The sequence below is a fragment of the Chenopodium album genome, chromosome 11 (assembly GCF_948465745.1).
Source record: "Chenopodium album chromosome 11, dcCheAlbu1.1, whole genome shotgun sequence".
In the NCBI taxonomy this organism is placed as follows: domain Eukaryota; kingdom Viridiplantae; phylum Streptophyta; class Magnoliopsida; order Caryophyllales; family Amaranthaceae; genus Chenopodium; species Chenopodium album.
This window is the reverse complement of record NC_137844.1, coordinates 5,355,125-5,379,165: the sequence shown is the minus strand read 5'-3', so window position 1 is coordinate 5,379,165 and position 24,041 is coordinate 5,355,125. Positions and strand designations below refer to the sequence as shown.

Below are 24,041 nucleotides of genomic sequence, written 5' to 3'. Positions count from 1 at the left end.
TTCTCACTTAAACCCACATTGCTGTCCAAAATAGGTGACAAAAAAGGAGATAAAAATAATTTTTGAGGTGTGTCCCTATTAAAGTTCTCACCTCACAACCCCACATCACTTTGCAACAATTCGTTTCTGTCAACATAATTTTTATCTGGATTCCCACCCCTCCCATCAGTTACAGCATCCCTCACTTCCATGCCTTCCACCTCACTCACACTATCAACTTTCTTCCTCCCCTCATTTATAATAAAAGCACTAGTCATAGATTCATTATGCATAGGTTCCTTTGTTGCAGTTTCTGTGGCAGCTTTGGTAACAAAAGTCAGCTTTTTAGTGCAAGTCATTCTACTAACTTCCTCCATATTACTTATCCACCCCCTTCCTTGGAGATGCTTTCAGCCAAGTACCCCAACCCATACCCCGATTTTGAGCATCTTCAGAAACATTTAGACAGTCCTTCTCACTATGACCCATAATTCCACACATGAAGCAAAAGAAAGGTAAATGTTCATACTTAAATTTAATTTTTGCAATGTTACCTTCTTTGTTCATGATGTTCTGAAATCGACGTAAAGGTTTACGGACATCAAGGCAATGTTACCTTCAATTTAATTTTTGCAATGTTACCTTAAATGCTCAGGGTATCTTTCTCAATTTCTAGCACCTCACCAAGATTACTAGCAACATCCCTAACATGGTCATCAGAGCGACAATTGAATGGCAAATCCTCTAGCCGAATCCAGAACGGAGAGTTTATCAGAGCAACATCGTTCGGCTGTTCATCCTCGCCTATTTCGTTAAGGATTAGAATGTTTTGTTCAAAACACCAAGGGCGCCCTGCCATAATCTTCTCCTTGTCCTTCAATGGAATAATTGGAAAGCAAATTTATTAGCACCGATTGAGCAAATAGCAATTTGTCCAACCAAGCCCCAGGCTCTCGTCATTGTTTTTTTAAAGGCTTCAAGGTTAACACCTCGATCGGATAGGAGTCTCCCGATCAACATTAGTGAAGCCTTAGCCTCCTGATCGCTAGATGTAACGCCTCCTACATCTACAATATCTTTTTCCTCATCGTCTAATGTCAAATTAGAACATTGTATCGCTAGATCTTCAGCCATAATGACCAGAGATCAACCACATACAATGGTAGAACGGCCTTTCTCTCGAGGTACCAAACCCTTTATTTCGAGGGAGTTTTATTTCTAAAAAATAAAAATTGTTTTAGTAAAATTCTCCTTCATTCTCTCTAATTTCGGTTTCTTTAATTAAACAAATCAATTTATTTTAATATTTTACCAAAATTCTTTTCATCACCTTCTTAATTTAATTTTTTTACCTTTGAGAGCTTCAACCTTCAACAATGGCATATTGTTTACATTTGAGAGTTTAATTTCAACATTCAATAATGGCAGATAAAATAAAATATGTAACTAATTTAATAATATTTATAAAACATAATACTCCGACATGCTTATTCGAAAGAAATATGTATATAGTTAACAAAAGTGAATATAATACCTATTATTCGAATTACATTACTATAATTGATTAATACAATTAATTTTATCTACAACTAAATTGAATAATTCGACGATTATATACTGCATTTAGATTCACAAATTCATCGACATAAATTTTTGGTTGAAGATGGAATGTTTAAGTATGTAGACGACATAAGTTGAAGATCAAGTTGAATTTTAATGTGAAAGATGATTTAATTTTTAAGATGATATGTTTAAAATTTGTTTTTTTTTCTTGATTTTTGTAAAATAGAATTTCATGTGTATAAAAAGAATTATCTAGTAACCAAACAAGCACTTGATGAATTTGTAAAATAGGTGTTGAATTGGATATCTAGGATTAGATAAATAAATATAAACGCTTTACATTAATCTCTTATCGTAGTCGAACATAGTCGTTCGTAATCGACGACTATGCTAGAATTTTTATTATGGTGTTTCATTACATTTAGAATTCGAAAAGCTACTCTGTAGATTACTACAGAAGCCACTCACAAAAGAGAGCATGCACGTCTTTGCAAATCAAGGAAACATTGTTGACAAACCTTTGCAAATCTAGAAAACACAGTGATATATATATATATATATATATATATATATATATATATATATATATATATATATATATATATATATATATATATTTCAGAAACAAAGAAGAAAGACAAACATAGCCGAGCCGTGCACATCGAAGCTTAAACATGGTAAAGAGTAAGCATAGCACAGTTAATTAAGTAATTAGGAAAGAAACACGAGTAAACATATACAACACAATATATAACACAATATATAACGGCCGTGCACATCCAAATTAATCAATTTGGGTGACAGGTGCCCCAGATAATGCCGTCGCAAGTGTAGCCGGGGCAACATGAGTCCTTAATTCCACAAGACTCGCCAGTTGTTGGGCACCATCTGCATTGATAACCTACCGTCACAATATTAACCATCTCGCATGTCTTTTGAGGACAACAATCATTTTCCGCGACTGGATTACATGGTTCATATCGCTCTTTACAACCAAGATTATGATTCACCATTGCCCCAGCACCAGCACCAGCACCATGGAGCAAGATGTTTGTAATTGCAACGCGCTCGTCGTCGCTAAATTCATCTCAGAGTCGGCCAGAGGCTGCACGACTAGTGCTGCTCATCACCACAACAATAGCAACCATTAACATTACTATCCATGTTTTCATTTTTTTTTCTTGAGTTGTTAATTAGTTTTTTGGTGTGTAAAAATGGAGTAAGCAACCCCTCCTTTTATAGCCCCATTGCCCAAATTTTGTGATGTCCATTGCATTTACACATTTGTGGTCTCTTCAGCAACATAGGGACCAATATATGGAGGATTAATCCTTTTTTTTTTATTTAGTAATCTACTTTCATCAAGATAACAATCAATAATCACATTAGCCCCACTATGATGAACTAATCAGCTAACTATACTTTATTCGTCTATTAATAATCATATATTCACAACACAAGGTATTGTACATGATTTTTAAAAAAAATTATAAGTGGGAACCAAATAAAGAATTTTTTAATTGTTACTTCCTTCGTTTTAAATACTTGTTCCACTTTTCTTTTCGACCAGTTTTTCAATACTTAATCCATTTCCTTATTTAGAAAGTTTTTACAATATTTAATTCATTTCTCTCAACTAGTGAACCCAATACAAATCATATTTTATTAATTTTATATTCTCTCTCATCTCCGCCAATTCTCCCAACTACTTTTGCTTTATATAATTTTTAACTCTTCCACCTACTCTACTACCTTTATATTTTATTACTTTCTCTAATTTCTCCTAAAACTCCGCACATGTAGAAATGGAGCAAGTATTTAAAAACAGAAGGAGTAATAGTAGAGATATAATAATAATAATAATAATAATAATAATAATAATAATAATAATAATAATAATTTACGTGAAATTGATAGAAGAATAATATAAAAGTGAGTATTACTAAATACGAAAAAAAAAAAAAAAAAAGTGTTGCAATTACTCCCTTCGTTTTTTTTATTTGTATCACTTTTCTTTTATGGGTATTTTTTTTTTAAATGCATCACTTATATATTTGACAACTTTATACTATATTTTATCATTTCTCTCTCTTACTTTAGACCTCCCTCAAATTATTTTATCATTTCTCTCTATTTCATGGTCCCCACTTAAATAATAAAAATATATATCCTCTGTCACATACTTTCTCTTTCATGGTATTTTACTATAATAAAACGGAAAGTTCACAAAATTAAATGCCCCTGAGTTATTTTTTATTCACCATATACCCATCAACTTTCAAATTCACCATATACACTTAAGCTTTACAAAAATGTCATGACATGCCCTTAATGACTAACAGCAGTTAATTCCGTTTGTCATTAGGGTTAATTATGCCACGTAGCGACATTGTATTGGTTATTTAAAATTATTTTTCTTAATTATTTAAGAAATAACTTTTAAAATTTTATTTTAAAAAAAAAAACAAAAAACACCACCTCCAGCCACCTAGCCCACCTTCCACCCAGCCCACCCTCCGCCACCGATGCCTAGACTCCTCTCCCCACCGCGCCAACGCCAGCGTCGCCCCTTCCCCCCAGCCAGTCAGCCACGCGCCGGTGCCCCCCTTCCCCTTCCCCTGAACCACCATACCCCCTCTCCCTTGCATAAAACCTTCCGCGTGTTTCTACCTTCGCCGAAACCAGCAACCACCCCAAAACCCCTTCGCCGACAACCTAAACCCCTTTGTCGGCAGCCCAAACCCGTTCCCCTATGTCGCTGCCACCCAAATTAGCCGAAATCCACCACCTCGAAATCGTAAAGGAGAAATTCGAAACCCTAGATTTTGATTTTAGGTTTTTCTATTTTAGGGTTCCGGCATGGTGGCTCAAGGGGTGGAGATGGAAGGTTGAAGGTCGACCATTGTTTGCCGGTGCAGGAAGAGGGGTTTGGACGACATTGGTGGGAAGGAGAGGAATTTTCGAGGGAGAAAGGGAGTTTTGCGGATCGGTAATTTGATGAAATTTCCGTAATTTTTTCACCCACTCACAATATTATACTACTCTTTTAAAATTTTGTGTATCTCCAAGTGGTGCAAAAAAATAAATAAATAAATAAATAAAATAAAATTGAGGAAGTATTATAAAATGGAGGAATTATGTAGTACGTCAATAATTAAAAGGGAGAAGGCAAGATGGTGTAAACTGGCCAACTTGATTTACGTCCTCTGTGGACTGTAGTCTGTACTACGGAGTAACAAACTTTGTGATTTCCAGAAAAGCGAAAGTATGGTGAAAGGTGACATCGACTCGTCGATGAAAAGCATGTGATCAACTGATGAATTTAAAAGCCCTACACCTAGAGCTGTCAGTTTCTGACCCGAACCGTTAAACCCGACTGTTTCGAACCGATCCGAAAAGGAACTGAACTGTTTAAAACCCGTTTTTTGGAAATCGAAAACTGACCCGACCCAATTTTTTCCAAACCGAAACTGAACTAAACCGAATGTGTGCAAACCGTTACTAACCCGACCCGTTATCAAGCCAAACCGTTACAACCCGAAACTGAAAGCAACCCAAACCGATTACGTTTAAACCCGATAGTAACCCGACCCGTTTTAAACCGAAAACCGTTAAAACCCGATAAAAATCCGATAAACCTAAATCGTTCCAACCTGTAACCCGTTGTGACCGAACCGGTTATAATCCGTAACCCGTTGTGACCGAACCGTTTACGACCCGTAGCCTGTTATGACCAAACCGTTTAAAACCCGTAACCCGTTATGACTGAGTCATTTACAACCTGTTACCCAATATGTTTATGATCTAATCTGTTTCAACCCACTACTCGATAAACCCAACTTATTTATGACTTGACTTGATTATAACATGACTCGTTCCTACCCATTATCTGACTAATTCGACTCGATAATCATCCGACTCAATTTTAACCCGATATGATTTTGATTAGAAACCCGTTTCAAATTGGGTAAACTCGTTTTCAAACCAACCAAGTTCAATCTAAACCGATTATAACCGAAACAATAATGGTTGGACCCGATTTCACCCGATCTATTTTGAACCGAAACCCATTTTCGAACCGACCCAGTTAAACCCAAACTGATTATGACCCGAACCAATTACGACCCGTCCTGATTAAGACCCGAACTGTTTTTAACCGAAACCCACATTAAATGGGCTAAACCCGTTTTCAAACCGACTCAGTTCAACCCAAATTGATTATGACCCGAACCGACTAGAACCCGACCCGATAAGGACCCGATCCGAATAGAAACTGCAATTAAAAAAACCAAACCGAACTGACCTGATAATTTTTCAAAACCGACCCAAACCGACCCGCTTATTATTTCAATCCGTTATAAACCGACCCGTTATAACCCGAAACTGATAAACCCAACCCAAACCCGAACTGTTTCACCGAATTGACACCCCTACCTACACCCTACCTAATGTACACTACTCGTGAAACATGCGTGATCTTAATTCACACTTCTGCCGATCTTACATCACAATATTACGGAGTACTATTTGCAGATAATCCCACTACTCCATATTTTGTTTTTAATTAGCATATTTAATGAAAATAAATTTTGTGACTAATTTAATGATATACGAATTGAAATATTATTTCCTTCGTTTCTTTTTATTTGACATATTTCTTTAGTCACATTTGCTAATGAACATATTAAATCATTAATATCTTTAATTACCGATAAACAAAAATTATAAAAAGTTGATATTTTGAAAATATACATTGTGACGAATCTAACAAGATCCCACTTGACTATATTTTTCCTTATATATAAATTACAAAACATGGTCAAAGGGAGGTGTGTGAATAGTGCTAAAGTCAAAATGTGTCAACTGATAAAAAACGGAGGTAGTATATACTAGGAGTACGTAATAGCATTTACGAAGTATATATTTTATACTACAAATATTGCAATAAGGATGAAATTACGCATTGTAAAACATATTTTTTATGTTAAATATTCATAAATATATAAGAGTAAAAATTTTAAAAAGTTGATATTGTGAAACTATTTTACAAGACGAATCTAACAAGACCCCACATGACTATATTTTATTTTACCTATAAATCATTATATGTGGTCAACTACACTAAAAGATTAAATCTAAACCGTTTATTATGTTTGCTGCTTAATCTTAGCCTTTGAATATTACATTTTTAAAAAATTAAAAAAAAAAAATCTAATTTACACATCATTTAAATAATGACCAGTCAGCGACCAATTAGCAAAGTGTTGTTTGTTTTCTTTCTTTTAGAGGGTAGTTTTTTTCCCAAATTATAATATTATAAAGTACGACCTAAATAAATTATAAAATTGATCCCTCTTCAATGGTGCAATTTATCTTTAACATATTTTAATGGGACACTTCATATTCAACCTCTAATCTTAATTATTCATCCAAAACACATCCAAAATGATATGAAATTAATAAATTTAATGTATAACTATCATGATTATTCTTCAATTTCACGTCAAACTAATTTATAGTAGATTATAATCAATATGATTATCTTCATGAATATTTTCATTTAAAGAATCTTGTATTATATTATATCTTATGATTTCTTGTTTATTTAATTTTAATTATATTTTTTTTATTTATCCACCATTGTTGAAAATTGAAGCTTTCAGTATAAATATGTCATTGTTGAAGGTTCAAGATCTCAAAGATAATAACCGTAAAATAGGAAGGTGGTCATATGATTTTTGATAAAAATAATAATATTGGTTTTAGAAATAATGAAAATAGATAAAATAAATAAATAAATAAATAATTACGCCACTGTTGCTGTGAATTGGGGATTTTGGGGGATAGCTTTGACTAAATTTATCCTAATATACTTTACCTTTTTGAAGGGATCCTAATATTCTTTACCAACAAATAATTTGTTACAATATATTTAAAAATTGATTTTTACACCAAATTTGTGTGTTTACATTTAATATTTTTTTAAAAAAAATGTTTTATATATATAATTACAAATTTATGATTATATTCATATTTAGATTTTTTTAGCCAAGACAATTAATTTAAAAGATTTAACATAATGTAAATATTCAATTTAAGGTTTTGACCAATTAGCGTAATTTATGGGAGAGTCTACAGTACATGATAAATACCGCTTATGTACTGTAAATGATATGTACCGCTATGTACTATTAAATTATATAAATAGATAAATAATTAAAAAAATGAACTTTACCCCTTTTATTTTTTTCACATTTTTTTTCTTCTTTATATTGTTATCTGCTCACTCATTCTGCGGATTTGCCTATCTCCTTCAATTCGCTTATTTTCATTCATCACAATTAAGCTTAAAGCAAATTGTAATGTGGGGACAGCATTGTTCAACAGTTTAATTTGAAGATTCAGCATTATTCGACGAATAAATTTTATAATAAGTAGACCAATTGTAAAAGCTTCACATGTATCAATTTTGCAAGATATTTATTTCTGATATATGGTAATCAATAATTTTTTTTTTTTGGAAGGTAGGGTTTTAGAAGAAGGATGTATAATTTTCAATATCATCTTTTTCTTTATTTATTTTTGATTGAATTTCACTGTATTTTTTATCATCTCCTTTTTAATTTAAGAAAAAAAACTTGTTTTAATGAAAAAATTGTTGAAATGAAAAATCATTTTTTAACCTTTGTTTTTTTTTTAGTAAAAAAAAAAAGAAGTTTTTCACTTTTTAAAAAAAAATTACCTTTTTTTTGAACAATTTTAAAATTTTACCTAGTTTCACGTTTGTTTTTGTTTTCTTTTACTTTTTAAACTATATTTTTTAAAAAAAAAAAAAAAAAAAATCCCTTGTTTTTAGCAATTGAGTACAATTTTTAGAAAAAAAATATTTTGTTTACTTGAAAATTTAGTTGGGTAGATATTTTTTCATATTCCGTTTTTCTTTTTACGGGATATTTTTTCATTTTTCTTATTTCTATATTTTTACTCCTCACAAGGCATGACCTTATGAAAGGTCATTCCAGCCTATCATAGGCCTTTTCCGAGTCAATTTTCAAAACAAACCAGGACTTGTTGCTAGACTTTAATTTCATAGAGTGCAATATCTCAGTTGCAGTTATGAAGTTATGTTGACAGCCTCTACTTAGCAGAAAACTCCCCTAGGTAGGGGATATAATTCCATTTAGGAGAGGTCTTATTCTATGCACCAAGATTTTGGTGACAATTTTATAAGAGGAGTTGTAGAGACTGATAGGCCTAAATTGCTTAACAATCTCAGGGAGAAAGACCTTGGGAACTAGGCAGATGGAGGTTTGGTTAATGGAGTGAGGAACAGCTTTTTCAGAGAAGGTTTTAGAGATGAAGAGTTGGATGTATGGCCATAAGTGGTGCCAATGGTCTTGAAGGAAAAAAGGGTGGTACCCATCTGGACCTGGGGCTTTAAATTTGCCCATGGAAAAGCACTACTAGAAAACAGGTAAATAGCGACGGATTGGTTCCGATGGACCCATTATTCCGTCGGAAAATTCGAAATTTCCGACGGATTTTAAATCTGTCGGAAATTTCCGACGGAATAATAATCCGTCGGAATATATGTGCTTTCCGAAGGATATTTCCGTCGAAAATTACTTTTTCCGACGGATTTATAGTCCGTCGGAAATTTCCGACGGAAAATTCCGTCGGAATATAATTAAAAAAAAAAACTTAAATCTCTAAAAACCCTAACACCCATGTTCTATTTCCCCCTCTTCTTTATTAGCCGCCCCTTTCTCTCTCCTCTCCTTCTCTCTCCTCTCCTTCTCCTCTTCTCCCGTTCGCACTCCTTCTCTTTCTTTTTCTCGCTCGTTCTCCTGCTCCTCCTCTCTCTCGTTCTCCTGCTCCTCCTCTCTCTCGTTCTCTTCTTCTTTCTCTCTCGTTAACCTACTCCTTCTCTCTAACCACTAACCACCGAGATCAACAAAAACACCAGCAACACCGACATCAATAACACCATCACCGGCATCAACATCAACAACAATTATCATTTTCGCCCTTTTTCTCTCTTCTCATGCCGAAAACAAAGGTTTTAAGGTCAAATTCGACCTTGAAAACTCTAGATCTAGAGTTTTCATGGTCGAATTTGCTCTTGTAAACCTAATTTCATGGTTTTGTGTGGTCAAATTCAGGTATGTTTCTCTTTTTTTTCTTAATTTTGATTTTATTTGTCTTTTTTTCGATTTTTTTTAAAAATTGATGGTTGTGGCTGTTCAAGTTCGGGTTTTAGGGGTTTTTTTGAAAATTTTGGACGTTTTTTTTATGTTTCATTTGTTTTTATTTAGGTCGGATTTTTTTATGTTTAGGTTAGGGTTTTGTTAGGTTGTGGTGGTGAATTTCGGTGGTAGGTGGGGGAATTGCTGTGGTGGTGGAGAATTTTGGGTTAGGGTGGTAGGTTTGGGATAAGTGGATTAAGGCGGTGGAAATGGTGGGTTAAGGCGGTGCATCTGGGGGGTGGGTTAGGCGTGGTTGCGATGGGGCTGGCAGCGGTGGTGGGTGGTTTTTTTTTTAATTTTTTCCCTTGAAATTTCCGACGGACTTTTCTGGGCCTGAAAACCTCTTCCGACGGACTGATTTCCGTCGAAATTTCCGTCGGAAAAGTGGTTCAGACGGAATTTCCGTCGGAAAAGGTCATTTTTCCTACAAACTATGTTGTGACTACCGGTTTCGACGGAAATTCCGTCGGAAACGACTTTTCCGACGGAAAACAAGGAGTTTCCGACGAATTTTTTCCGTCGTAATTTGGCTGTTTTCTAGTAGTGAAGATAGCTTGGTGGATTTCAGAAAGGGAAGGAATATCAGCCACACAGATGTCAGGAGAGTAGTTAAGGGTAAGTGATTGGTCTTGTGGGAGTTCAGAGGTGAATATAGAGGAGAAATAGGCAGCATCATGATCATGAATTTGATGCTCTAGGATTGGTTCCCCTACTTCAGATCTCATGTTTTGGATTTTGTTTCTCCTTCTCCTAGTTAGGACAGATTGGTGAAAGAAGGAAGTATTCCTATCTCCTTGAGTAAGCCAGTTAACTCTAGCCCTAATGGCCCAGAAGGCCTCCTCCTGGATATAGAGGTTAGACAGTTCAGCTAAAACAGAAGCTTTTAAATGATAGAGGAATTGAAGGCATTATTAGGTTCCCTCTCTCTGGCAGCTTGGGTTCCAAGAAGTCTCTTGTTGAGCTTTTAGATTTTACCCTTAGGGTCAGGAGCATTTGTTTACACCTAGGTAGTAATTTGAGGAGCTAAGGAGGTTAGCTTGTCTTGAAAATCTGCTACAGAGAGGGTCTAGGAGTTCTCAATGAAAGGCTTGAAGGAAAGTTCAAAGTACCAGTGGGTTTCCATTTTGAAAGGTTTTGTTACAGGAATGGTAGGGGGGAATTAAAGCAGCTTAACTTGATTGGTGAGTGGTTAGAAGAGTCCCTAGGGAGATGAGTTATAGAGGAATCAGAGAATTTTTTAAATCCAGGCCAAATTAACCAAGCCTCTATCAAGTCTTTGCATGACAGGGCTTCTTTTCCTCTTATTGGACAAGTGAATTTGTTACCATGCAAGCCCAAATCCACGAGGCCTGCAAAGTCAATGCAATCTAAAAATTTATTAGCCCTGTTTTGTCTGATAGGATTACCCCCCAATTTTTCAGCTGCAGAACAAATTTCATTAAAGTCCCCTATGCATACCCAAAGGACAGAGATAGTGTGTGACATATTGACTAGGTTAGCCCACAATCAAGTCTTACTCTATATCTAGGACTAGCATAAATAGAAGAAAGAAAGAAAGAGAAGTCAGAATCTATTACCTTGACTATGCCATGAATACCATGAATGTCACGACTAATAGATTGGAAATGGAGAACCTCTTTGTTCCACAGAAGGAGAACACCCCCAGAAAAGCCCCTTGGTTCCGCAAGAGCATAGCTATCGAAAGGGAGACCCTTAATTATGTGTTCAGTATGGGATCGGCTAGTTTTGATTTCAGATAGAAAGAGCATATCAGGCTGGTGTTCACTGATGATATGATGGATGTTAGTTAAGAAGCCATCTCTGGCTATACCCCGGGCATTCCAAGCAACAATATTATTGGTTTAGGGATTGGCTTTTCCTTAAAGAATTCCTTCCTCACTTCCTGTGGAGTGTTGCTTCCCAGTTCCACGAACTTCCATTAGGTCCTGTTGTGTAGGCTGCTGGTATGTGGAGTTAGAGTGGCTTCCATGACGTCGATTTTGAGATCCACATCGAATAGGAACTAAGCTGATATCTCCATCTATTTGAATTCCCTTTGGGTTTGAGCTACCACCAAGGGCGTTTGCGAAGGAAGCCATAATCATCTTCATAGATGCAGAGGTCAATGTGTAGATTGGCTGCGATTGAGGGACGATTAGAGTTGGGTCCACTAAGATGGCCAGCTGTGGGTGAATGACCCAGGGGAGGTTCTCCCTTTGCGCCTTTTGAAGCCACCAGATGAGATGGGCTTCCAAGACAGGACACGGACTTTTGAGATCTCTCAAATCCGGAAGGTGAACTGGATATAAGCTCCCTCCCTCTTTTTCTACCATCAACAGTTCTTGTTACGGGGGTGACACTAGGAGTTGGTCGAGGATGAACATTCGAAGTTCCTTGAGGGAGACCCGAAACCAGCGCGACGAAGTTTTCAACAGGAATTTCTTTTCGTTGACATTCGACTCTAGGTAATGAGAAATCGACGAATCCAGGAACTTTATTTCCTTCGGTGCATGGATGGCACGTTCGTCGAGAATCGGAAGAGGTAAAGGGAGTGGTAGTGGTGTATCGAGGGTTTGGGATTGAGCCCCGAATATGAAGCAATCTTAGTTGCGAAGGAGTGTAGTGGACGGATTCTTCTTCCGAGTCGCTTCCGAACTGGAAAGGACATTCGTTCTCCGAAAACTGTTTCGATCCGTTGGACGACACCATTTTTGGTTGAAGGAGAGTTACTGGTTGAATTTTGAGGGGTGGAAGTGGAAGGGTTAGCAGAAGGTTTTTGAGGATTGACTTGGGTGGCTTTTGTGAATAAAATAGGGTTAGTGGGGGGGGGGGGGGGGGGGACCGCTGAGATTTCATTTTGAACCTCAGTTTCAACCGCTTGGATTGAAGGTGATGCAGTGGCATCGAATGACTGGGGAGTTGCCACGTCACTTACTTTTTCTTTTGGGAGAGTCAACTTTACTTGTCCCCCAAGCTGAGACACGGGTTTTGGCGCGTTGCCCATAGTTGTGTTAGGGGGGTGTTTTAGACCTTTCACCTTCTTTTTTGAATTTTTGCTTTTTTCCGAGTGACTTGAATCCATTCGCCGTCCTCTGGTTCCGGCGTAGGCTTATCTTGGGTTGGACCCGAAGATGGAGGTGAGGGAGGCTTTTCCGATTTGGGAAAGTGCAACCTGTCGTGGTCAATGGAGTCACAAGTGGTGCGCATCGGAATAGAGTTTTCATAAGTTATGCTTTGTTTGAAGTTACCGATCCAGATTGAGAATTTTTTGGTACTTGCAAGGTCGAGAAGCACCAGAATTCTTGCAAAGAGGAACCTGTTCGATGATTGTGGGTAAGTATCCACTTTGATGAAGGTACCCACCTTGTTTCACATTTTTTCCGGGATTTCTCAATAAACCAGGGACCCCCTGCTAGGATCTGCTGTTGTTCATGACTTGAAGGAGTACATAGGTTGTAAAAACCCCTCCCAAGAGTGTTTATCTTCATTGAATCTTGTAACTTCCAAAGGTCAACAATTTTTTGTTTTAGATAGTCGAAAGAGAAGGATTTCCCTATGACTTTGAAGTTGATTGAGTGTATCCAAGGTGATACCAGGGATAGGGTATGAACAGGGTTGATAGCAAGGAAGAGATGGCAGTTTGGGTCAAAGCTTGGCGGAGGGGCGACGGAGGAGGAGATGGCGGAGATGAAATTTTGGGGGATTGTTTTTTTAGCAATTGAAGGAAGGATTTGTTTGATTGGATTAGGTTTGGAGAAAGGGTGGATTGATGGAGTGGTTGTGGGATTGGTGTTAAGGTGGATGGAATTGAAGGGGATACTTTATCGGAGTTGGTGGATGGGGGCGGCGAGAGAGGAGGAGGCCGATTTGGGGCTAGGGAAACAGAGGGAGCATTCTCTTTATCTAGGACTCTCTCTCTCATCTCTCTAAGTTTTTTACTCTGTATATTCATTATGATTATATTTAATTTTTTAACAAATACAAAACAACATACGTACATTCATATGCACACCTAGCAACATACATTAAAAAGAAAAGCTTTAGCATTTTGTTTTTTACATGAGCTTTGGAATATCTTAATTTTACTACTTTGCTTAAAAATCACACCTTTTTAAACAACACTACTCCATCCAATAAAAAGCTACGTATGTAGATTGCTTGATATTACAAGTTACACCATATTTATGTGTTACTCCATATGATGTAGCCATCTCTAATCCTAAAATTAAAATAAGGGGTTTGAAAGCTTATAATTGGATGTTGAAAAAAAAAACACTATATTAAATTATTTTATAGATTTTGGCTTAATAATCATACTTTATTTATTTGGAACTACCTAATATTTATTTGTGAATTGGGACGACCTAAGTCATATATTTTAGCTTAATAATCATATTTTATTCATTTGGAACTGCCTAATATTTATTTGGGACGACCTAAGTCATATTTTAGCTTAATAATCATATTTTATTCATTTGGAACTGCCTAATATTTATTTGGGACGGCCTAAGCCATTTAATTTTTCATAAAACATTTCATTTTTTTTTTTTATCATTTGGTGGACGACATATTATTTTTTCAATTTAATTTACTTAATGTAGTATTAATTTAAATACTTAATGATTGTCTAAAATAAACCCAATAGTATTTAATATATGGTTAATCCATTTATTAATCGATAAAAAACTGGTAGACCTAAATTTTATTTGGGCACTCTTAGATATTAATATCATATAAAAAGTGTAATGTCATGTAATTTATATATTTGTTATTCATTTAGTAACACCTAACAATTATTTAGGATTGGAGAATGGTAATTCTATTTATTCAGCAATAAAAATTAGGCATGCCTAAATTTTATTTGGGCACTCTTAAATATTAATGTTATAAAAATAAGTTGAAATGTAATGTCAAGTGATTTATACATATGTTATCAATTTAATAATGCCAACAATTACATGGAATGCCTAAATCCATTCATCCTCAAAAAAATTAAAAATACATACATACATACATACATACATACATACATACATACATACATACATACATACATACATACATACATACATATATATATACATACATACATACATACATACATACATACATACATACATACATACATACATACATACATACATACATACATACATACATACATACATATATATATATATATATATATATATATATATATATATATATATATATATATATATATATATATATATATATATATATAATTAGGGATTTTCAAATCACTTTAATTGTGATCCCAAATCATGGGCGGATATTCCCACCTTATAAGGTACGATGAAGAGGGATTGATATTAAATTGCATTTTTAACAATTTACCAACAATGGCACCTTTATGAATTTCATATGTGGCTGGCTACACCCACACGAGGTTACTCGATTGGTCAGAGTTACTTGGTCAAAGGTAACTCAAAGGGGTACACGGTTAGTCAGGGGTTACTCGATTGGTCAGGGGTTACTCAAAAGCGAAGGGTTACTCGGTCAGTTAGGGGTTACTCGAGGAGTTACTCGATCGGTCAAGGATTACTTGTGTGTCAACTGTCCACATGGTGTGGCTAGCCAAACTCAAAACATGTTGTTTGATATAACCTTATTAATTATGTATGCTTTAGGTAAATCTTACACATAATTTTATTAAACAAATCAAAGTAATTAATCGTACTCTATATGTTACTTTTGGGACAACCTAAATAGTAGTTTGAAGTAACGAAATAATTAATGCTATAATTTGCACATTACATTGAGAAATTTATGTAAGGAAAATATTTTGTAAAAGGGTCGAACTATTATAATAATAATAAAAAAAAATAAAAAAAAGCTAAGTGAAATAAGATCAATTTTTATCTTTTATTTTGTTTTAATGATAGGCATTCTACTGTACCTCTCTATTTGGCACTACACAATAACTACTACCTCCGATTTTTTTTAGTTGCAACTTTGGAATATTTTATATTTCTCAAATAATAACATGTATAACTTTTGTATAATCGCAGCAATTAGAGATGGAGTATCCAGGCCAGGATCCAACATTATGTTCGTTACAGTAACAGACGACGAGTCAAAGAGGATAGAGGCACAACCAGATGAGAAAACAAAAGCCGAAGCAATGGAAGTCCTGCGCAAAATATTTGGAGATGACATTCCTGATGCTACTGATATTTTGATCCCAAGATGGTATTCTGATAGGTTATACAGGGGCACTTTCACTAATTGGCCTGTTGGATACTCAATTGAAAAGCATAACAACCTTAAGGTAGGTTTTATTTGTACCTCATGATATATAAGTTTTTTTAAGGGTTTTGCTTTATGTAGTCCTTAAAGTAATCAGTTTCATACGACAAAATTTTGGAAGACTATATAATGAATGTATATATATGATCCTGTACAAATGTATCAGGCTCCAGTTGAAAATGTCTTCTTCACTGGAGAGCATACACATGTACAACTCTTTGGATATGCAGATGGTGCTTATTATGCAGGTATTTCTTTCGTCGAACCCCCTTCTTTTCGCATCCCGACCTGAATAATTAAACACATTTTATTAGAGGTCATTTTTTTCAAGAATTGAATTTGTTTGCAAATAATTAAGCAAAATTTGATTCACTTCAAAAACGAATAATACAATCAATCACAAGACTGTAGCCTCATTCTTATATAGACATTTCTTCCGGCCGCCTCTTCCTTTTGGCGTCCCTAAATATTTCAGGGCACATTTGATAAGAGGTCATTTTTAAAAAGTTAAGATCGTATAAAACGAAAGTACATGATTATTATGTAGACATTTTTTGCATTGTTTAAAACTTTAACATTTTCAATTCAATGAATCTAAATTTGTCGGGTAGATCATTGTAGGTAAGAGGGCACCAAATGATGTCAACAACTTGCTCAAGAAAAAGAAGTCACCAAATCTGAGATCTTTATATTATTGGTGGATGTAATTAATTGTACCGAGTTTTATGTTTTAAGAATAAAGTTTTGTCCAATTGCTTATGAAAATCCAAACTTAGATTATGTTCTTTTGAAATTTAATTTCAAAGAATAAGAGATAAAATCATTGGGGTTTTGATTAGGAATTGCAAATTGAGTGGACTCTTTATTTAGGTTTCATTTTCATTGTGGCTTTTGGAAGTTTATGTTTGTAATTGCAACATTCGACTGATTCGAGTATTGGAAAATAAAATTGAGGTGTTTGTGGACCCACATGGTTTTTTATTTTAGAACGTTTAGAATCTCGCATTAATTATTTTCTTTTGTCTTCTTTTTTTTTTTTTAAATAGATCTATACAAATCCATTTCATTTATTTAATGACATTTGATATTGTTGGTTGAAAAAGAAGAAAAGGATTGATTGGAAAATTATACAAAATCGAAAATAGGGATTTGTCGGTTGACCATAAAAAAGTGAAAATGATAGATTCTTTTGATTAATCAACCCCACAAAATTTAAGAAATTAATTACAAATAAGCTACCCTTGATAAAGCAAAATTCTCATAATTTGTACTACCTCCGTTCCCGAAAAAACGATCCATTTGGCCTAATTTTAGTCCCAAAAAGAATGACCCATTTACATTAAAATCCCCACCAATTTGCAATAATAATTGTGCAAAATTAGCTTCCCCATATAAAATTTTTTTCTCTATGTACTTTTATTACTTTCTCTCTCTACTTTTTTTATAAACCTCATGTAAATTTATCTTTTCAATATACTTTTACTTCTTTTTATTTAACTTTCTTAATACCCGCGAAATCAACCCAAATAGATCGTTCTTTCGGGGATGGAGGGAGTAGTATATATATTCTTAACAAACAAATAGGCTTAGCCAATCTCTAGATAAATTATTGTACGATTTATATTCCAATGAAATACAACTATCTATGAGAATTAATTCTCATGTCAAGTAAACAATACTCCTTACCAAACTTAAATGACAAGAGTAAAAGAAGAAACTAAAATTTAAGCATGTGTATTATTGAATAATTAAATTAAAAATATTTGATACTCTTCTAGTGGAATACATTATTGATCAAGCCTTTAGGAGCTAATGCAAAACTACTAAAATTGTCACCATACCAAGAATTATAGCTAATCCAGATAACTTTTTCATAAAAATGGATTTTTATAAGGCAGTTTTCCAGAAATTTTCCTAAAAACTTCAAAAAATTAGTCCTAGAATTCACATTATTGTTCATGACTATTTCTTACTGTAACTCTGAACATTTCTAATAATATAAATAAACCCAACTTCAAATTCAATCTCCATTATTTCATACTTGTATTAGTTTATCCCAATCTATTCATTAATCAAGATAAAAATGGATAATCAACAAGGAAATATTTGAGACTTCAGCAGTCTCATTAGTCACATACTTTCCCTCTTGCTTGTTCATGGCGTTCGTCCCTTTCTCTTCCGATGCTTTCTCCAATCCGTGCTCCTCTCTTTCGATCATACTCCATCGCTCCGTCTGAATTCTTTAATTACCCTTTTAAGATGCACGCAAAATATGGAAAATTGGCGCATCATTGAATCCAATAATCTCTCCTGCACACAGCACAGTACATTTATATACTTCAACCTATACCAACACGGAATATAACGGTAAATTTTCTCTGACTGTAGAACATCTGAAGTTGCTAGAACATACACCTTGACTGGTTGTTTCGCAAATGTCGATTATATGAGATGGTATATAATTATATATTATATATAGTTATATTACTTCTTCTATTGCACGGCGGTTTTTCTGGCCAAACAACTGATTCAACTACACAATGCAATTAATCTTTGAAGGACTAATGGAGTAATTTGTTAGAGAACGCTTAAAATGATAAACATATAATCCTCTTTCAGTGACAGAGAGAGTGATTAATCTCAAGTTGGATTACTAATTCAAAAAAATATCACAGCAAGTGTAATTAATCTCAATTATGTCAGTTGGAAAAGAGGTTTGATGAGCCAATGTAGGTGTCTCGTGCATAAAAACAAGATGTCTCGTCTCAAATTTCAATTACTAATGAGATTTTTATGAACTTTCTTTAGGATTTTTTGTCAATAACTACCTGTTAAAAACCAGTTATTGTGAAAAACTATCTGTATATTAAAATACAAAATGTTGTAAAAGACTTTCATAGGTTGGAATCTTGTCGTTGACTAATTCCTCTGACGTTCGACCATGTCACGTGGCCTTAAATGAACTCTTTCCCACCCAATACAATTGATTTTCTTATACTCATATAAATACTATGATCAAAATAATTACGTGACAATTAAAGTGGAACATTTTCTAGACGGGTTCAGGTCATATCGTCAAAAGGACCACGGCTTAGGACCATTGTCTTTAAGAAAATGTGTAGTAGTTACTAGACTAGTATAGGACGATGTTACTTACACTTCTTGAGTTGAAGGCTTGAAGCCATAATAAAGGTTGGATTGGGGGACCATGAATCCACTAAAACATGCATAATTATTTGTTTGAGAGTAAACTCTCCAAACTTTTGGAAGGAAACGTATGAATTAATGCAATAGTTTAATCATAGAGGTGGAATTGGGAAACTTCATAGCCCAAGTCATCTTTTCTTTTTTTTTTTTTTTTTTTTTTGTGTGTGTGTGTTCTACCCATTCCACCTTTTGGGCTAATTTGGATTTGAGGATCAGTTCTATGTAGTTAGGTACCAGTCCCCTCTCAAACACGCAGTCCTCTCTACCAACTGTAGGCCCAATCATCATTACACCAACAATCAATTGGTATAGTCCAAGTCATCTATACAGGAGGTTGACTCATGATAATTGTGAGAAGTAGGAATGTAATTTAGGGACGGAGGGAGTACTCATTTTCTATAGAGAGCCTGTTCTGTATACCCGAATGTACCGTATACTCGGGTAATTTATTCATTAATTTTTGCTCATTTAATGAACAAATTACCCGAGTGTATGAGTGTGTATATAACAAATTTTATTTACTATTGGGAAAGGGCTCATAAAAAGAAAACTCAAAAAATGAAAGCTTAACTATAGAAAAGAAATGGAGGGAGCGAGTAGCCACATAATTTTCAATGATAGTGTCGTAGACCTCATCGTCAATGTCTGATCAATTATGTGCCACCTTAGTTTGAATTTCATGTCAAATGTCACACTGTTTATTCCTACTTCAACGATTCAAGAGACGCCCCATAATTAAGTTGTGTTTTACTCGTCTCAATTACTCGTCTCTCTCCTCCTTTCTCTCACCCCCATGTAATTTTCAATATTTTAGTATTTGCAAATGCATAACAAACTTACATTATTACTTACTATAAAGGAAACGTGATGAAAATATTACAATTATTATTTTATCAATAATTCCAGCTTTGCAAATTATCCATAGCGTTACACGTCAAATCAACAACCTAGATGAGGTTATTATGCATTTATTGATAGCGTTACACGTCAAATCAACAACGTAGATGAGGTTATTATGCATGGTCCACGTTGAGAAATTATGATAATAATCGACCATAAATTTTGTGTTTTTTGTCGTCATTATTACTCCCTATGTTCCAATTTTTTTGCTCCATTCGATTATAAATGGTTTTCAAGACGCGTTTTAATACGTTTATATCTATGTTTCCTTATACGTAAAAATTACGGAGTATAAAAATATAATAATAATAAAGCATACAATAAGATGAATCTAACAAGACTACTCATAAGTCATAACTATATTTTCTTTTATAGATTGACGGTAATTATGGACAAAGCTTTCAAAATTTGACTCAAAAAATGACAAGGGCAAAACTAAAGTGATTGAGGGAGTACTACTTTATTACTGGCTTATCAAATGAGTAAAAAAGTAATAAAAATCCAAAATAAATAATAATGTCTTAAAATAAGTTCAATCAAACAAGGTTTTACTAATACCTCCACTTTACTTTTTTTTTTTTTTTAGGTTCAGTTTCAAATTATATCAAGTACAAATATGTATGGACAAATAAATACGTAGTAAGAAAAAATGGAAAAAGGTACAATTCAAGTCCGGTACGAACAAATAAATATGGACAAATTAAAGTGAAAACGAAATGAAACAACAAAAAATCAAGTGGTGCTTATACAACATGAATGTGTATTATGCTACTGATTCTGATACACCACAAGTTAAAGCTAAGGTTGTGTAGTGTACTAGATCGGTCATGCACAATAATAATGTACGTACTTCATTCGAAGTTAAGCCTGTTTACCGTTCAAATTGTGTAATTTTTTCTTTCTAATTATTTGCTTATAATTCTTGGTATTGTATTTCCTATTTGTCAACCATATTAGGAAATATTTTCCTTTAAGTTTCTAAATCCACGGAGAGTACTCTTGCTAGCTAAATTCTAATCTAAAATACTAGCTTTACTTTACTGAGTAATAGTATGAAGACATGCATTATTATACTTCCTCCGCTTCTTTATACTCACACCACTTTCCTAAAATGAAAATGTTATAATAATTATAACACACTATAAAAGAAAGGTTTTTATAGTGAAAATTATATTATTACCTTTATTTAAAAACTCATGGCCCACTTGATTATACTCTTAATAACTTCTTAACCCCATTTTAAGTGTATTTTTTTTTAAATGTATTATATCATATGAGATACATTTTTATAAATACCGTGATAAAGTGTGAAAATGGAGAAACTATATACGGAGTACCAAGTAAATTTTGAAAAAAGGCCGAAAATGAGTTAGGTACACAGAAAATCTGTTTTTCTAAATTGAAGACAACAACTAACCCAACAACCATGAAAACCTAACACTCCTTAACATTAAGACGCACCGTACTGTGCCCTCACTCTTGAAGAAATCTGAAATTCTTCATCGATCGTTCTAGACGCGCGTATTCTAAGCTAAGAATCCTTCTCCGATCACTTATCGTCGTATTAATTGGAGAAACCCACAATGTACACTTTGCAAAACCAACAATAATCCATATGTACTTTACCTGAGCACGAAAAAAAAAAAAAAAAAAAAAAAAAAAAAAAAAAAAAAAAAAAAACCGGACATTCATTAAACTAATAACTAATTTAACCGACTTAAAATAGCAAAGAGGATTGGAATCAAATCCAAAAACAGAAACCCTATTAATCATCGAGTTAGTCGAATAATTCTAAACAGTAAGTACATTGTTGAAGTTGCTCACATTTTTATTTTATTTTTAGTTATATGGGTTGTTGCTTTCCCCCTACTTCATTAGCAAGAGATTAAGTTTCCAAATTAAGTTGTGTTTGTGATTGATTACGTCTTTTCATTTTCCCACTTTTTAAGGAAGCTTCTAGTATAGTCGTCGACTATGGACGACTATGTTCGACTATGTTAAGAGATTAAATCTGAACCGTTTATTATGTTTGTTGTTTAATCTTAGCCTTTGAGTATTATTATTTTTATAAAATTAACAAAAATCTATTTTACACATCATTTAAGCCATGACCAATCAATAAAGTGTTGTTTGTTTTCTTACTTTTAAAGGGTAATTTTTTATTTTTCAAATTATAATATTATAAACAACCATCCAAATAAATTATAAAATTGATAAAAGTCGTCCAAAAAAAACATTTGTACAGCTTCATCTCCATTTTGATAGCTTCACGTATCTTCAATGATGCAATTCATCTTCAACCTATTTTTATGGACACTTCATCTTCAACCTTCATTATTCATCCAACACACATCTAAAAATTACCAAATTTATATGAATTCAATAAGATTAATGTATAATCATTAATATATGCTTCGATTTTTAAAATCAGGGTTTGCAATCAATTTAATTATCTACATTCTTGAAAGTTTATGGATTATATCTTATAATTTCGGGATTAATTATAAGATATAATCCGTAAACTTTCAATGATACTTCATCCCTCCGTCTGAAATTCATTAACCACCCTTTAAAGATGCACGCAAAATATGGAAAATTGGCGCATCATGAATCCAATAATCTCTCCTGCACACAGCACAGTAAATTTTCTATGACTGTAGAATATCTGAAGTTGCTAGTGTTGCACTAAGAATGCAAATATAAGAATAAAATGTTGTAAATAAAGCTACTACATTCATGAGCAAATAATAACGTACATCGAAGGCCTTTATATAGGCTAAAGTCTGTCAAAACTATCAATCTGCCATTAAAATGCTAGAGCAAGAGAGAAGAAAGGAGAGAAGAAAAGAGGATTTTATAATTCCTGAGAAGAGAAATTATTACAACTAACTCTATATTACAGCAATAAATGGCATTTATATAGCCAGCTAATAAAATCAGAAAATAATAAAATAATAGAAAAAGTGGTTATAACTAACTAACAAACTTATGCTGACTAATCAAAAACATGTGGACTGGACCTCACTTGTGAGATGGGCTTGGGCTTGATCCAGAGTATTCTCAAAACCCCCCCTCAAGCTAGACTGTGGTTTGAACCGTCCTAGCTTGGAAAAAAGATCAGAAAACTGAGTAGATGGCAAGATCTTAGTGAAGACATCAGCCAATTAAGACTTGGTTGGAAGATAAGTCAATTGTATTAATCCTTCCAATACCTTTTCCCTTGTGAAGTGGCAATCTATCTCTATATGCTTTGTCCTCTCATAAAATACTAGATTTCTTGCAATGTGTAGAGCTAACTGGTTGTCACAATGCAGAGTGATAGGAAGCAAATTTGCCACACCCAGTTCTTGCAGTAACCTAACCATCCATGTTACCTCTGCTTCTGCACATGCCATCGCCCTATACTCTGATTCAGATGAAGACTTTGAAGTGGTTGGTTGTTTCTTTGATTTCCAACTGATAGGTGAAGCACCAAGCTGTAGAACATAACCTGTAACACTCTTTCTGGAATCAAGGCAGGCTCCCCAATCTGAATCACTAAATGCTTGTAATGTTAAAACATTTGAAGCCTTTAACAATATCCATTGTCCTGCAATATGAGCAACATACCTCAGGGTATGTTGTAATGCATCCCAATGAGCAGTTCTAGGATTCTGCATGAACTGACTCAAATGTTGAACTATGTAGGCAAGGTCAGGCCTAGTATTAGTGAGAAAATTCAATTTTCCTACTAAACTTCTGTATAAGGAAGCATCAGACAACAAATCTCCAAATTCTGCTAAAAGTTTCAAATTCTAAGGCAAAGGTGTCACATCACTTCTATCTAAGGGAAAATTGCAGTCAGACAACAACTCTTGAGTAAACTTGTTTTGTGTC

The 24,041-nt window shown here is 34.1% G+C and overlaps 2 protein-coding genes across 2 annotated transcripts; one reads left to right on the top strand and one right to left on the bottom strand.

Moving 5' to 3' along the window:
• Positions 1-2,314: 2,314 nt before the first annotated feature.
• On the bottom strand, positions 2,315-12,611 carry LOC145568349 (uncharacterized). Its single transcript, XM_081627779.1, has 2 exons — positions 11,366-12,611; positions 2,315-2,661 (listed from the first exon to the last, which is right to left on the bottom strand). The coding sequence occupies exon 1, from the start codon at positions 12,495-12,497 to the stop codon at positions 11,856-11,858; it is 642 nt and encodes a 213-aa protein (XP_081483905.1). The 5' UTR covers positions 12,498-12,611; the 3' UTR covers positions 2,315-2,661; positions 11,366-11,855.
• Positions 12,612-15,795: 3,184 nt separating this feature from the next.
• Positions 15,796-16,765, top strand: LOC145566119 (polyamine oxidase 1-like). Its single transcript, XM_081625651.1, has 3 exons — positions 15,796-16,080; positions 16,225-16,306; positions 16,680-16,765. Exons 1-3 carry the CDS (start codon positions 15,796-15,798, stop codon positions 16,763-16,765), a joined length of 453 nt encoding a protein of 150 aa, XP_081481777.1.
• The last annotated feature ends 7,276 nt before the right edge of the window (positions 16,766-24,041 follow it).